The sequence below is a fragment of the Cololabis saira genome, chromosome 8 (assembly GCF_033807715.1).
Source record: "Cololabis saira isolate AMF1-May2022 chromosome 8, fColSai1.1, whole genome shotgun sequence".
In the NCBI taxonomy this organism is placed as follows: Eukaryota; Metazoa; Chordata; class Actinopteri; order Beloniformes; family Belonidae; genus Cololabis; species Cololabis saira.
In genome coordinates, this window is record NC_084594.1 from 37,075,605 (window position 1) to 37,091,675 (window position 16,071).

At 42.4% G+C, this 16,071-nt stretch overlaps 1 protein-coding gene across 1 annotated transcript in view; it reads right to left on the reverse strand.

Annotated features, from left to right (window-relative positions):
* The window catches only part of cntn3b (contactin 3b), an 81,655-nt gene that overhangs the window by 52,609 nt on the left and 12,975 nt on the right, over nucleotides 1–16,071 (reverse strand). The window contains exon 3 of the mRNA XM_061727937.1: nucleotides 14,698–14,833. Within this exon, the coding sequence (XP_061583921.1) occupies nucleotides 14,698–14,833 (136 nt within the window). The remainder of the gene's footprint in view (nucleotides 1–14,697; nucleotides 14,834–16,071) is intronic.

A 16,071-nucleotide genomic window follows, 5' to 3' on the forward strand; every position in this document is an offset into this window, starting at 1 on the left:
TAAACACCCAGATGAGAAGTAGGAGGTTGGAGAGAAGCTGTTGTGACGTATTTGATTGTGTTATCTAAACGAAGAAGATAACAACACTAAAGATGTAGAACCTGGAGGAGATGATAGATGTGCTGCTGGGTCTGTGGCTTGTGTTCCATATCAAGTTAAAAAATGAGAGTGAAAGAAGCTTCAAGCAGCAACGCTTTTTTAAAAATGTTGTTTGTGTCGGCGCTGCTGACACAAACAAACCATTGGTAGCTGCGAGCAGCTATGAAGTGACAGAGCTCCTGGTAGATCATATGTAAGTCACTTTGGATAAAAGCGTCTGCTAAATTACAGTAGTAGTAGTAGTAGTAGTAGTAGTAGTAGATCTTGTCGTTCCTTATCGCCCATCTAAATCCCTTTTTAATTCTCTCCTCAGCCACCAGGTTTATGAACATCTGCACCTTAGAGTTGGATCACCAAACAGACTTTTACGCTGCCATTGCCTGTCGAATAAAACGAAGAATAAGCCGCCGTCAGAGTTGCTCTTTCTCTGATTTCCTCCTCCTGACTCAGACGTCTGACTCCAACCCCCCGACCAATCGGTGGCCTGTAGTGAGATGACGTCAGATACAGCCGACTCAGCCGCTTAGAACCTCTGCAGAATAGTTACAGAAAAAGTATCTACTCGGCACGCCTTGACACCTAGTGGGAAAGAACCAAACCGAGTGGAGGCAAGTCGAGTCGGGCTGAGTAGGTACTAGTGGAAAAGTGCCATCATTGGGAGATTAGGGCTGTAGATCTGCGAGTCATATTTGTTACTGACCAACTGCACAAACTTGAAGGATCACTACCTGCAATATCTTGTGTTTGTGATGATACATATTCGAATCTAAATGGACATTAAAATGTCTAAATAATTAACTATATTAACATTACAAATCTGAAAGACTGAGCAGCTTTGGCCAATTCTTGTGTTCCTTCTAGTTAGTTTCTGTTTGGGTTTTTGTGTTTGTTACGTATTGCTTTCTGACATTTTCATATTGCGTTGTGTACGGGCCATTTCCCAAAGAAAAGTCTTAAGATATTCTGTCATGCAAACTGGTTGCAGAAAGAGACAGCTATTAATCACAGGCAGCAACACACCCACATATAAATCACTGTATAACATTCAGTAATAAAAACACTTCATATGCCAGTCAGAGGAATCCGCAATCTGTGACTGGGCGCATTTCAAGTCCTACATGATAACAGCCTTTATCTCACAGCACAAATGCAGATGCAAAGATACAGTTGACATTTCTTTTGGATTCCTATAATGAGGAACATCTCATTATAGGAATCCTTGGTCTCCCTCGGTCAGGGGGCTGGGAATGTTCCTGTGAAAAGAATTCATTTATATACACACATATATATATATATATATATATATATATATATACACACACACACATACACACACACACACATATACTATGTGTACCTGTATATATGTAGATACATAGAACATTTTTTGCGTCCAAGTATATTAACGGGCACTTGGGAAGATGCATTGTGCAGTCTTAAAGCTGATTGTGGCTCTCCTCAGTTTCCTGCCTGACAGACAACAAAACACAAAGCTGTCTTTCATCTTGTAGCCTGCATTATTCATCTAACACTCTGCCAGTCACTTAATCTGGCTGATATTGTTACTGTTTGGAACAATGTTACATTCAAACGCCTTATGATTGCAATGGAAAACGTCAGTTGTCCAAGAATATGTGTGAAAACGGTGACATTTACAGTCAAACATCATCCATTTATTCATAACAGTTCTCTATTCCTACGTCTGAATTCAGCGCAGTCCGTCCCCCTCTTTGGTTTGTTCCAAAGGGAGCACTGTATGTACAAAAGGAAAGGAGGCTAAAAGGATGGGGAGGTAGTTAGACTTGGAGCAGCCCAGCATGATTGAATTTAATAGGAGATGAAGGTGTGCAGCCTGGACAGATCACACACCCCTGGAGAAGCAAACTGGCTGGGTGCAATGGTAGCGTTACTCTGCACACACAATCAGTAACCCTCCCACCAAGTCCTCCCACAGAAATGCTTTACATATTAGCAGGCATGTTGGCCGTCTGTATGTGCTTTGAAGAAGAAGAAAATAAAACAACATAAGCTGGCTTTATGCCATCCTGTAGCCAAGCGCTTAACGTGTATGCAATCTTTGTTAGAGAATCTTTTTTTGAAAGCAGTTATGACACCCGTCACAATTATTGCCCGGTCGTAGACAAAACGCTCATCCTGCAGTCACAACCAGTTACACTCTGAAGGTGCGAAGTGTGTGAAACAACATGAAACTTCACACTTCAACATCATGTCTGAAGCATCCACCCGACAGTCACACACACACACACACTTTTATAAAGCCAGCTGGAATCATCATACTAAAGGGACAAATGTTCGCCTCAATGGGGTGAATATTTTTCATACGCAGCAATTTGACTCTTTCACCTGATGCAAGAGTTTCCATCATAAATTTCATTGTGTCAGCGTCATCCTCAGTCGTGCTAGTGTATCAATCCCCCTCCAATCAATGGACTGTAGCTGCAAATGTTCACAGCGGACTAAAACCCTCCATTCACTCATGTGCAGTCCAACCCTTTACTGGAACTAGTCAATGTAAAACTTCCACACCATCCTTTTTCAGATGGAAGATTGATTTATTCTTAACAGTAATGAAGAATTAGAAGAGAACTTAAATGTTTATGAAAATAATTTTCTGTTAGGTTTAAACGTAACTGCTTATAAATCCTCTGCATTGATGTGTTTGGGTTTCTCAGTCTTCAGTCAGCAGTGAATACATTATTTTGGTAGAGATTTTGGTATTTTGGAGTCACTAATACTGGAGTCTGACTGACATCCTGTATGTCTGCAGGTGCAAATGTTAGTGTGTAAAAGTGTATGGACAAATTAATCTAACCCAAGTAATCTAATGACTCAAACGAAGAAACAAGTTCTAGAAGAGGAATACCCAAATCTGACAACTAATTACAACACCCTTGTGCATTTCTCATTCCTATCCTCTGTTTTTACTGTTAGATCTTAGTAGTTGTTTTAGTTCTATTTTAATGTACTTGCTGCATATTCAATGTAAAATATGTCACTAAAACACTTTCCTTGCCCTCTAACAGGCGTCCCACAGATCTCCTCCAAGGATGAATTATTTTTTTCTTCTTAAACTAAAATATTATGACGGACCACTAAATGATCATGCAGAATAATTTGGACAGTAACGCTATACGTTTATTGTTTCACCTTTTCAATTTTATTTCATACAAATGAGACTCGCGATTTAATAATTAAAAAAGAAAATGCTAAGCTTGGAATTCACAGCAGATAGTTTATTTTATCACTTGATCCTAAAGTCCTAAAGAAATAATCCTCATTGGAACCATGAAACACATTTTCAGATTACATTTGATTTACAAGAAAAGAGGATTCTACTTATTTCTAAAAGTTTAATTTCAAACTTCCTTCTCTAATCTTCCATCTCTAATCTTGTGGCACATCTTTCCATCCCTAAAAGCTAGGGCTGTGTACCGAACATTGGTTCTTGTATGCCACCTGGCATTGAAAGATACTTGGTCTTTCCATTCCTATTTTCGGTACCTTGGATACGCAAAGTGCTTTGATTGGCTGTGATGTTACACTGCGTTAGTTGTGACGGATTCACGTGTAAGTTGTGTTGTCGAGGCCGTTAAACATACCGCCTACTGATGCCACTAGTGCGCAATGCAATATTTGCAAAGAGAGCATAGTTGCTAAGGTCGGAAACACATTTGAATGTACATGGGCTCAATTTATTTGAAAGTTGTTGAGTGCAAGAACAGCGTGTTCCATCCATCTTCCTCTCGGCGTGCAGCTCTGCCAGACATCACCGGGCCAGAGCAGAATCTCTCAGAAATATCCACCACCAGGCTCCGCTTCATCCAGTACCGAGGACGGTACAGCGTTTGGGATTTCAGCTGGTAGTTCTACGTTTAGAAGCATTCAGCCAGTTGTTATGTTGGTTAACATTGCTGCAACTTAAGAGGGGAACCGTCACTTGAAATGTGAACAACGTAACGTTAACTGAAGATTATATTGTTGCGTAAATTCAGTGTTTTGCTATCTAGCTAAATCAAAAGACAATTACTTAATGACAAACATATGTTAGTTCGTTAAATTGTAGTCAACTATTTGACGGCTGGTAGTGCAGCCGTCTCACAGCTAGAAGGTCCTGGGGGACGCTGTGGGCGCTGAAGTGCGTGTTAAGTTCCCCCATGACTTCAGCGCCCACACCCTGGGTGGGGTTGGTGAAAGATCCTTTCTGTGTGGAGTTTGCATGTTCTTCCCGTGTTCCCTTGGGTAGCTAATGGGAGCTACCCTCACAAAAACATGCAACAGTCCTGGGCTATACATGCCCCCTCTGGCCAACCGGGGCGCCAGATGGGGTGGGGAGGATCTGGCCGGAATAACGTGATCCTTCCATGCGCTACGTCCGGCTGGAGAAGCCCCAGAAGTGAAAAGAAGCAGCTGGTTCACTCCTCAAGTAAGGAGGAGACGTGAGCTCAGTGTAGGGGCTAGAGGATGGCAATGCAGGACTGACTTAGGTAGGAGCACTGGGTGATAAAAATGGGAAAGAAATCGGGGATAAAAATATTTAAAAAAAAAACAAAAAACTATTGGGCAGCTGGTCGATTAGACGAGAGTTATGGCAGTACAGAGCTCTGCCATCGACCCGAACCATTATTGACATTACCAACACTGAAAAATAAAATTCAACATTAGTTTGGTAATGTGTTATTTTTGACTCTAAAATTAATTTAATATAATTGGTATCGAAAAAAGTACCGTTCAGGAAACGGTATCGAAGTGAAGATATCGGTACCAAAAAAAGGTACCCAGCCCTACTAAAAGGTAACAAAAAGACCCAAACATTGGCCCGGTCACTGGAAAGTGTGAAGGAACCAGGAAACACCAGGAAGCAGCAGTAGAAAACGCAGGTTCAGTGGAGGAATGGCACACATCTCTGAACAGCCTGAAAGCAACGGCTATTCCTGACGGATCAATAAATAACTTATCTCTGAGTTAGGCCTACCTGCTTCTTATTAGCACGCTGGGCAATGGAAAGGCTAATCTAGTCTAACAACATGCTCTCTAATATTCATACAAGCAGACCCAAATGTCCTTTATGGATCAACACAACATTCACAACACTCACTGCATTCCCCGTGCATTCACTGCATGCACGGGGATCATCTACTTACATGAAAGACCAAAAAGTGAATGATTTGTTTCCTTCATCATCAGCAAGATACTGAGCTAAAACAGACACCATGACAAAAATATCAGGCTTGATTTTTTTTTTTAACATCATTCTCACATTTTATGAAACTAAAACCATCAAAAAAGAGGATGTGGTAGAACAATCTTTACTGTATGCTGTTGCAGCTTACAGTCAAACGGATGGAAACTAAGACCGCATCTTTTAGGTAGGGGTGTCAAATTAGCGCGTTAATTGCAATTAATTAATTACAGGCATATTTAGCGTGTTATGTTTTTTAATTGCTTAATCTGTTTTTTAATCTCTAACTTAACTTTTTCTGTTTGCGAGTTGCCTTTATTTTGAAATATGTGTTTGTGCTTGAGTTGTGGGTGGAAAACTGTGGTCAGTCACACCTTGAAGTGGACATTGATTGGCTGTCCCTGTGTTTGGGCGTGTTTAGCTACGCTGGTAGACTCCTGTTGTAGCTGGACAGACATTGGGGGGGGTGAAAATGGAGGAGCATGTGAAAGTTGTCGGTCTAGTGAATGGGGAATTTTCATTTCTAAAACGCCCCGACAGCACCATTGATAAAGGTAGAGTGATATGTTTTTGCGTAAAGGACTCTGCTCCCCACCGAAACAGCGAGCTCAGCCACAGCTAAGGTTAGCAGCAAAGATGTTGCCACAGCAACGATGTTGCCACAGCAACACACTTGCCCAAAACTAAACTCCAGGAGAGCACCTTGCGCATGCGCACATCTGCGACCGAGCTGGCGAATGATCTTGCCAAGTGGATGTAAATGGCTAGGACTGCATCTGTTCAATCCGTTAAAAAAAAAAAAAAAAAAAAAAAAAAATCACTTTATAAAGCCACTTTTTTTGTTGTTATATATCGATCTTTTGATCTGCTACAATAATGTAATGAATTTAAATGAAAACACCTCAAGTTGAGGGCTTTTCTCAGCAATTTTTAGGTGAGATTAAAAAAGAGATTAATTAGATTAATTAATTACAGATCTTAATTAATGAATCGCTCTATTTTTTTTAATCGCTTGACAGCACCACTTTTAGGCTTACAGTAAGTCAGTGTTGGGCCACTGTCCGATATGAACTATAGATTGTGTGATTATATGAACAGGTGAGGCCAGCTTTGTTCTGGGGCCTCAGGCTGAGACCAGCCTCGAGTTTATGATACCTGACCGCATGGCTTGGAACAAAGGAAAACCCCCTCATGGTGTCTCCAAGCAGGATTTGCATTGACGGCCCTTTAGTGATAAGGAACACCCCTCTGATTGGTCGGTCTTTATTAATTATTAAGGATTGTCCTTCAACAATCATTAATAACTCTTTGATGATTGAACCAGCACCCCCTCTGTGGCACAACATCAGACAGAGTTGAGGAGAACAACACCATTTGCTGCGCTGGGCTGCATTCGCATGCTGATCTGAGCATGCTCGGTATGAACTCCTCATGACCTTGAGGTTGCCATCAATTTTGCATGAGTGTCTCCTCATCAAATAGACTGGGGATTGTCCTGCAGCAGACTGGCTCACCTGGCTTTCCAGGAGGCCAGACGCGGACGGAGACAGCAGTAACCACACACACACACACACACACACACACACACACACACACACACACACACACACACACACACACACACACACGGACACACACACACACACACACACACACACACACGGACAGATGCGCGCACACACCGACACACACAGCTTTCAAGATGATAAAGAAAATTCAATTGCTCACCAGAGAACTCTCAACAATAATGTTTAGCGTGTTATCGATGCTCTACTTTAATAAATTGAATTTTATTTTGCATTTAAGCCAAGTGACACACAATAAATACCCCTAACCCTCCCTTTATGGCAGTGATTTCTTGGTGTGTGCACGTTTGGGAACGTCTGTCTCTGCTTGTCAGCTTATAAAATCCTATTGAATTAGTCAAATATTGACAGATGCATCGTACACATGCGCACACATATGCACAGCTAGTCTCACCGGCATAAATCCATTTATGATTACAATTTATGCTCCTTGATGCTTTTACTCAAATTGAATATTACATAAATAAATGCATGTCTATCAAATCCCAGGTGAGTAAATGAGTACGTGCATGTGTATCTGCCACTCACGAACGCTGGAACTCAGCATATGTCTAATATAGCAGTCATGTTTATGTCATTCGTTTAGTTCTGAGATGATTGCCGAGCCCGAGGGGTCGCGGCATTTCCTCGCGTAAAGACACAAATCACAATCAAGATAAGAACAGTGATTCCATATGAACCCATTTGAGAGTGGCAGCTGTTAGGAGCTCTGAGCTGTGACAGGATTGTTTCCAAAGAACGTCTTTAATCATATTCTGTTTACATCTCTGTTGTCTCTGTTAGCCCGCCCTGAAACGTGAACTGAAGCAGTCATGAATGCAGCTGAAGCTACACAACCTGACAGCAGACACCAGCCACAGCACATTTTTTCTTCTTTTTTTTTTTTAATTCCCACCTTCCAACCACTGCTTTGCCCTTGATCCTGCGTTACAGCCGTTTCATAGTAAACACTGTGACAGGTGTATTCATAAAGCGGAGCCCCGAGCCCCGGGTGTGCTCCGGGACTACGCCGGACTATTTGTCAACTGAACAACTGTCAAGGCTCCCGCTTGCATCCTCGCAGTGTCACCGCGTGGAAGAGGGGGAAGGTGGAGCCGAGAGATGACAACAAAATCAGCACCATGAAAGCCAGCGAGGACGATGAGGATAAAAACAAACGACAGCCTGGCCATCCCATTTTACGTCTGCTCCGTACCTGTACCATGACATTAAAATCAGCTGGACTGAGTTTTCATCATGTTTAACAGGAAACCTTTATCCTTCCAATATCTTAGTTGTATTATATCAATACAGATATTTATTTTTTATTTTTATTGCATTCTTTGAGAATGACAGTTGGCACTTCTGTCAGCCGCTCTTGTTTCGTAATGATCCTTGATATTTTTGAGCGCACTAGGACTGGAGACGCCTTCTCACTTCTAAAAATGTGGAAACTGCAATTTAATTCGTATTGATCCTCCACCTTTTGTGCTGCTGTAAATACAAAAGAATCAGTCTCTGAAAAACAGCCCCTAACAAATGCAAAACTCGTGTTTTTTAGCATTCTTTCATCAACAAGCCTTTTCTAAATGACAGTCTGAAACACTTCTTCTCTCAGCAGTAATAACAGGGCTGAGAGACACATATCAGGCTGGAGATGCAGAGAAAGATATAGCCTTGCCCTTTGAGGTCTTTCTTTATTCTTGATAATTTCATGCACAGTAGATTGCCAATGTACAGATACAGAGGCAACACAAGCTTTTTATGTTTGAAGATGTACAGCATGTTCTGTTCTAGTTTTCCGTGTGTTCTCAGATTATTATCGATTCACAAGAAAAGAGGATTCGACTTATTCCTAAAAGTGGTAAACTTCTGCTGCCTTAGCAGACGTACACTCATTTATATTAATCTCATGTCATCTGTGTTTTAGCGAGTTAAACTTACGATGATAATCATGTGGAGTCTGAGGCCCCGTTTACACGGAGCAAAAACTGAGGCGTTTTCATGCGTTTTGGCCGTTCGTTTACACGAAAACGCAGCTCAAAGCCCCCAAAAACGATCATTTCTGAAAACTCCGGCCAAAGTGGAGATTTTCAAAAACTCAGTTTTCACGTTTGTGTCTAAACAGAGGAAAACGGAGGAAAACGGAGGAAAACGGAGGAAAACTGAGGAAAATTGAGATTTAAGCTTCAGAACGTCACACATGTGTGCGACCTGTGTTTACAATTAGTTTGGCCACCGTCAATATTTTCTTGTATTTTACCTGTTTTATATTCCGTCTTGGAAGTAAAGCCTGAATTATGGTCCCGCGTTAAATCGACACAGAGCCTACGGCGTAGGGTACGCGGCGATTTGCGCCGTACGGTGTGCGTCGCCGCGTACCCTACGCCGTAAGCTCTGCGTTGGTGTAACGCGGGACCATAAATCAGCCTTAACTGGAAGTTACACGTGTCATTTGTTGAGGTTTTTTCCAGGATTCTGATTGGCTGGCATGACGTTAACAGCGTTTTCATGCGGGTCCGTGTAAACGAGGATTTTTTTGAAAACGTAGAGGGGAAAATATCCGTTTTTGTAAATACCCGGCTACGTGTAAACGTGGCCTGACCTAATAACATCTGCTTCCTGCATGGTAAAAGTGTGAACTGCATGTATTGGCATTAAGAGGTGGGGGAGGGTCTTAACAGGTCGAATGATTCAAGAAATGGCTGACGGCACAGTCGAAAATTAACTTCATGGTTTTTAGAAAGTGCCTGAGCATTGCTTCAAATATCTCAAAGAGTGACTCATGTCAACATGACAGGCATTCGGACTCATTAAGCCATCATAGGTTTGGACACCTTCCTCTGAAAAAAGCAGAGGAAGAACAAAATAAGTAAACCCCAGCTACAAAAGTGATCCAAGTTACACGCACACATGTAATGCCCTCTTCAGTGGCATATCTGATTGTATTATTACTACTCATTTCCAGGGTCAAGGGCGGTGCAGTTTGAACCCCGTCGTGACTCACGTCATGACTTCTTTCTAAAGGCATTTCCTGTAACCTCTTGAAGACACCCTGAGTCTTAATTCCAATTTCAGTGAAAGAAACTGCATAGAAATCACCCTCTCTGTGTTTTTTTCACCAGGACAGGAAAAAAAAAACAATCATCCTTTCCTTGCCCGAGGGGAAGCAAGTCAAGGACAATCAGCGTCAGAAAGACTGATGCAATCCTGAAAGGTTAAAAACAGGCCGTTTTCTCAAAGTAAAATCACGAGCAAAAATCTAGTGTCTTTAAAAGCATTACTGAAGATGTCAGTCCACAAGAGTGAGAGTTTGCTGAGTCAAACATCAGTTTGTCCTCTAAAACCTGGACTCACAGTCTATCCGCATCCCTGATAGGAGTCGAGCCACTGACCTAGAATAATCCTGGCAATCTGCGATATACGTGTTGTTTTTATCCTGCAAACAGAAACAGAGGACTCCGAAATAATAGAAGAAATTGTGAACCGTGGGAGCCCTGAAGCCATGATTCACAAGTTATTGATGGGATTGCTGAAAAGCGCAGCCCCACTATAAGTTGTAGGAATAACAGAAAAAAAAATGTATTGTGATTTTTTTTCAGCCTTATACTTTAGCTTGATACTAATTTTGGAGGACAGAGTATGGGAAAGTGTATCCTCTTAAGACCAAGCCGGATTTAACCTCTAAGAACTTTCCTACCCATGGCACCAATGTCAGTCCAGTCACCTAGCAACACTCACTAATAACAGTTTCTGAGATGCCCCATAAGATGAAGCCAGAAACCCAGATTTCACATATGTAGTCTAAAATTCAGTGAAATGGAGAGACTTTATTGCTGGTGCCAATGCTCAACACAGGGTGACAAAGGAGCACAGTAGAAAGACACTCATGCGAACTGATGACCATGAAACGGCCAGTCTTGAAATATGCTGAAGGCCCCCAAGGCTCGACCCCATGCAGCCTCGTCTGCACAAGAGAGGACACATTGGTTGCCAACTCCAGTACACAACAACAGTAGCATGTCAAATTTGTGTCTTACAATTGTGAGGCTCCTCGTTTGCTATTACTGCTGCTCATTCATGCAAGTTGCATTCTGGGATACTTTGCTGTTTCAGTCTACCGTACACAAGTCTCTACTCAGTGCATCCTCGATAGACTGCATCTGGGTATTCATTTGTAGTAGAAGTGGTAGTTATTTAGCCATCTGCTACAATGTTTAATTTTGTTTATTACCATAGTAACAGTCAGTCTGCGATGGATGCCAGCATTAGTATTGAGGTTAGCCTCCAATATTATGTTGTCTGACTTATGGCCCTTTTCCACTGGTACCTACTCAGCACGCTTCTACCCGCCACGCCCCCGTCTTGCGCTTTTCCACTACGAGCCAAGGCGGTTGGAGACGTGCCAAGCAGATACTTTTTCTGTATCTTTTCTGCCGAGCCGGCACTATATCTGACGTCACCACAATACACACCACTGATTGGTCGGGAGGCGGGGCCGTCAGACGTTTGAATCAGGAAGCGGGAGTCAGCGCGAGAGCGACTCGCAGCTTGCGGCGATTTTATTATACAACGCAAACGTCTGTTTGGTGATCCAACTCTGAGGTGCAGATGTTCATAAACCTGGTGGCTGACGAGAGAATTAAAAAGGGATCTAGACGGGCGATAAGGAACGATCAGATCCACCAGGAACTCTGTTTTACTCTCAGCTGCTCACGGCTCCAGCTGATTTCTCATCTGCTCCGACACAAACAAAGGGATTGCGCAATCGAGTACGTCACAGCAGCTTCACCCCGACCCGCCCACTTCTCACCTGGATGTGGAAAAACAAACGAGGACAAAGCGGGTGGAGGCGGTACGAGCCGTCCTGAGGCGAGTCGGGCTGAGTAGGTGCTGGTGGAAAAGCGCCATTACTTACGTTAAGTCAGAAGTTGGTAAACTGTGTTGTGAATCATTTTATGTTGCAGAGCGGGTCATTAATCGCTCTCGTGCATTAACATTGGTTATCCAGTTTAGTTGGACTAACACTATGGCCAGTGCATCTGCTATTTAATGTTAATCCATGTAATTTTAGCGAACATGAGATAAATTGTGCTGGACCTGTGGGAGGGGCCGCCTGCAGCACGTAGGCTACACAGGGCTGCGTCATGAGGCACATTCAAAGCAATTAATGTTTCTCTGGATTTTCGGTTCTGGTTCATCAACATTGATGCATTGACTGAGAAGAAGTTGACGTGTTCCAGTCAGCTTCCAGGGCCTCTTTACGCATGAAGGAAGCTTTAGAAACACTTTATGGGGTGACGTTCGATCATGTATCGAATATTATTGAATTCTTTGGTTAATCCATAAAAATGTTTCCGTGTTACTCCGGCTGAGTGTGTGCACATCACTTTCACATGTAATGTACCGCTGTACTGTAGATGTGGCCCAAGCGCAAACTGGACTGGATGAGTAAAAAAGGGAAGGTGACCCATTGATCACCGGTCAGGCACATTAGGCCTGACCGGCAATCGGTGCATCTGTAAACACCAGTAAAGACAAGAGGGCTTACTGAGTAAAGCCCAGCGTTTCAGCCATTCTTACCCCGGATCAGATCAATTAGTACTTGTCTACACCATGGAGATCCGCCATTGGTAACATTTGATAGTCATCAGCTTGTCTCCTGCGTGGTCTGTTGACCCACACATTAATACGTTCAGGTTAAACTTTTTGCAGTTTCCAAGACACAGGAGGAGAATAGTGGCAGTGATTTGTCAAGGTTTATACGGTCCAGTTACATGTTGTTTTACATGAGTTGTGTTTCTGTGACCTGACTACTACCATAAATTCCGGACTATAGAGCGCACCCATATATCGGCTGCACATGCTAATTCTTAAAATAAAAAAGAAATTGTACATACATAAGCCGCACTTGTCTATAAACCGCAGGTGTCCGCGTTGAAACATTAACGGATATTAACGCAGTAAGATTTCTTTTTTACTTTTAATTAAATGCCGGTAACATCCACTACATACATACCGCAAATGCCTTTTTTCAGAACAGTGAAAAAACAGAACAGTTTAAGTTCAGTGCTTTTAACAGTAATAATGTTGCAATTGAACAGCCTGAAGGATTACTTTGTTGTTACTTTTCTCGGCGAAAATACAGGAACCTACTGTACCAGCAAAAGTCACTGATCACTATCGTCATCGTCCTCCTGTTCACTAAAACCATTAAAATCCTCTTCTTCAGTGTCGGAATTAAAGAGTCTCAGAATGGCTTCGTCGCATTCCGTCTCTCTTTCCTCCGCGCTCTCAGTGTCACCGTCCCCCAGAGGCAAACCCGCCGGTGAGCTTGTGCTGGCCTCCTCGTCACGCAACAGTCTAGCCTTTCAGAAACCGTTGGTGATGGTGGATCTTTGACACTGCTCCACGCAGTTAGGATCCAGTCGCATCGGGTGATCTGAAGAACCGCGAAACGGGTGATCTGAAGAAACGTTGGTGATCTGAAGAAACGCGAGTTACCGTAATTTGCCGAAACAGTTTCATTGGTCCACTGTGACCTGTTCAGTAATTTCATTGGTCTGATATGACGAAGTTACTGGTAAATGTGTTGCCGGCGGGAAGCTAGTTAGCCAATGAAAATCCATAAATTAGCCGCATCGTTGTAAAAGCTGCAGGCTCAAAGCGTGTGAAAAAAAAGTAGCGGCTTATACGCTGGAATTAACGGTAATTCAAATATTAACCTTCCTCTGCTTTATGCACATAACTTCCTAAAAGCTCACTCATCGGGGTTGGTAGTTCGTTGGTTTTAATCCCAGCAGGGACTTTTGTGTTTGGAGTTTACATGTCCTACCTGTGTGTGTGTGTGTGTGTGTGTGTGTGTGTGTGTGTGTGTGTGTGTGTGTGTGTGTGTGTGTGTGTGTGTGTGTGTGTGTGTGTGTAGAGAGAGGTGAGATGAGCTTTAGCAGACCCCTGTGACCCTGAATAGAGTTAAGTGAGTATAGATGATGGATGGATGCTCGCTTCATCTGGTGCTTTATCACTATCTCAGTTGTCTTTTTTTTTTTTTTCAATGAATCTGCTGTTTGACAGAACCTAGAAGAGAAGAGCAACACTGCTGCTGCACGTAAAAACGAAATATTCGGCTGTGAAACATAAATGAACTCTGAGAGGCTAAAGGGATTTGCAGAGGGGGTCATTAATCTCTCTGGATATGTCACACCAAGTGAACACTTTCATATTACATGCTGTCATCTGATCCATTGTTCATATAAAATATTGATTGGCACATGTGAGATTACACCCTAATAATGATAATCTGTGTGCATTTGCATCATTGTGTAACAGCTTCCTTGCTAGGCTGGAGTGAAAGGCTACAGATCATCATTGGTGCTGTGCCTGAAATGTGTTTTCAGTGCACCCACATTAAAAGGAAATGTAAGCATTTAACTGAATGTCACTCACAAGGTTACTGCCTCTCTTCTCTGCTTGCGGTGCATCTACGTGGTGCTGACCAAGCTCCGAAACACAATCTACCACTAAAAAAAAAAAAAAAAAAAAAAGCACCAGCTGCCATTTTCAGGCAAGATCGCTGTGCTGCCAGATTATAGCCAGAGATATAAAATCTCTGGAACCTCCTATTTTATACTCGTGCTTTCTCAAGTCATGTGCCAAATGCTTTCTAAAAAAAAAAAAATCAGTGGCAATGCCAGTGGGGCCTCTTTGACATTAGTGGGAGCAACAATGAAGCAATGTAGGAGCATCGAGGCATTTAAACAACACTGGTAGGCAAGAGATGCTCAGCACAGACGGCACCACGGTCAAGGTCAAGACTTCGGTGTGGTAATTCACCTGTACTGTGGTGGCGGGCTCCCCTCTGCCTCGCACATGATGGTCGCCTGGTGGTCGGGGCTGTTGATCGGTAAAATTAGGTCACTTGGCTCCATCCTCCATCTTGGCCCTTGAAATATGACATCCTCTGTACAGACTAAACAGAGCAGACACAAGTCTTTATATCAGGTTATATCATCAAGAAAAGGCTGGAAAACAGAGCAAAACCACAGTCTGTAAAAGCAAACATGCAATCTTGGGCCGCTCGGTGGCTCAGTGGGTTAAGCGGCGGCTCATATACTGAGGCTACAGTCCTCCTGCAGCGGTCGCGGGTTCGAATCCAGCCCGCACACCTTTGCTGCGTGTCTTCCCCGTTCTCTCTCTCTACCCCTTTCCAGTCTGCATCTCAATAAAGGGCCACTAGAGCCCAAAAAAATCTTTAAAAAAAAAAAAAAAGCAAACGTGCAATCTTCCAAAAACACAAGACACCGCAAATTACATTATAATGTTCTCTTCACAATTCTGTCTTCAAATAAAGTGGAGATAGTGAGTCATGTACTGAGTTTGTTTACATGATCCAAAAGTACTTTGATCAAAGTCAGATTAAGGCAATACTCTGATTAATAATCTGCCATGTAAACATCAACCTTTATATAATTAAGGTCAAAGTTGGAGTAAGTAAGTGGAGTCTGCCAATCATAGATGGATCAGGACAACACGTACAACACCTTAATCAAAAATGTGACATCCTTTTTGGCTTTTCTTGGCATTTTGCATCAATAAATCGACAAGTTTGCATCGATAAATTCAATGAGTGTAACTTTCCCATCATTCTTTACTTATCTTCATCCAGAATGACCGTCCAGTGTATCCGCTATACCGCCTCACCGTGTTTGGTTCTAACTCTGGGTACAGAAAGTAGGCATGACCCTGATGACCTGAGTTCTGGTTGGCTCATAATGGACCAGGAGAACAGATATGTATTTCTATATTCAGATATTTATAAACCAAGACTTAGACTTGTCAGACCTTTTCCTAGTAATGTATCTGTTTATTAGACTTTGTCTAATATTGGCAGAATTGATTGTGTCGTATTTTGCTATTCAACTCTTGGACAATCCACTTTCTCGGTTAAAGCCTCTAGACAACAGAACACATTACCTGATACTACAGCGGGGAAAATGAGTATTGAACATGTCAACATTTCTCTCAAAAAACATATTTCTAATCAAGCTATTGACATGAAATTTTCACCAGATGTCGGCATCAACTCAAGTAATGCACACATACAAAGAAATCCAAACATTTATGTCCATAAATTAAGTTATGTGCAATAAAGTGAAATGGCACAGGGAATAAGTATTGAACACGCTTACTGAAATTTATTTAATACTT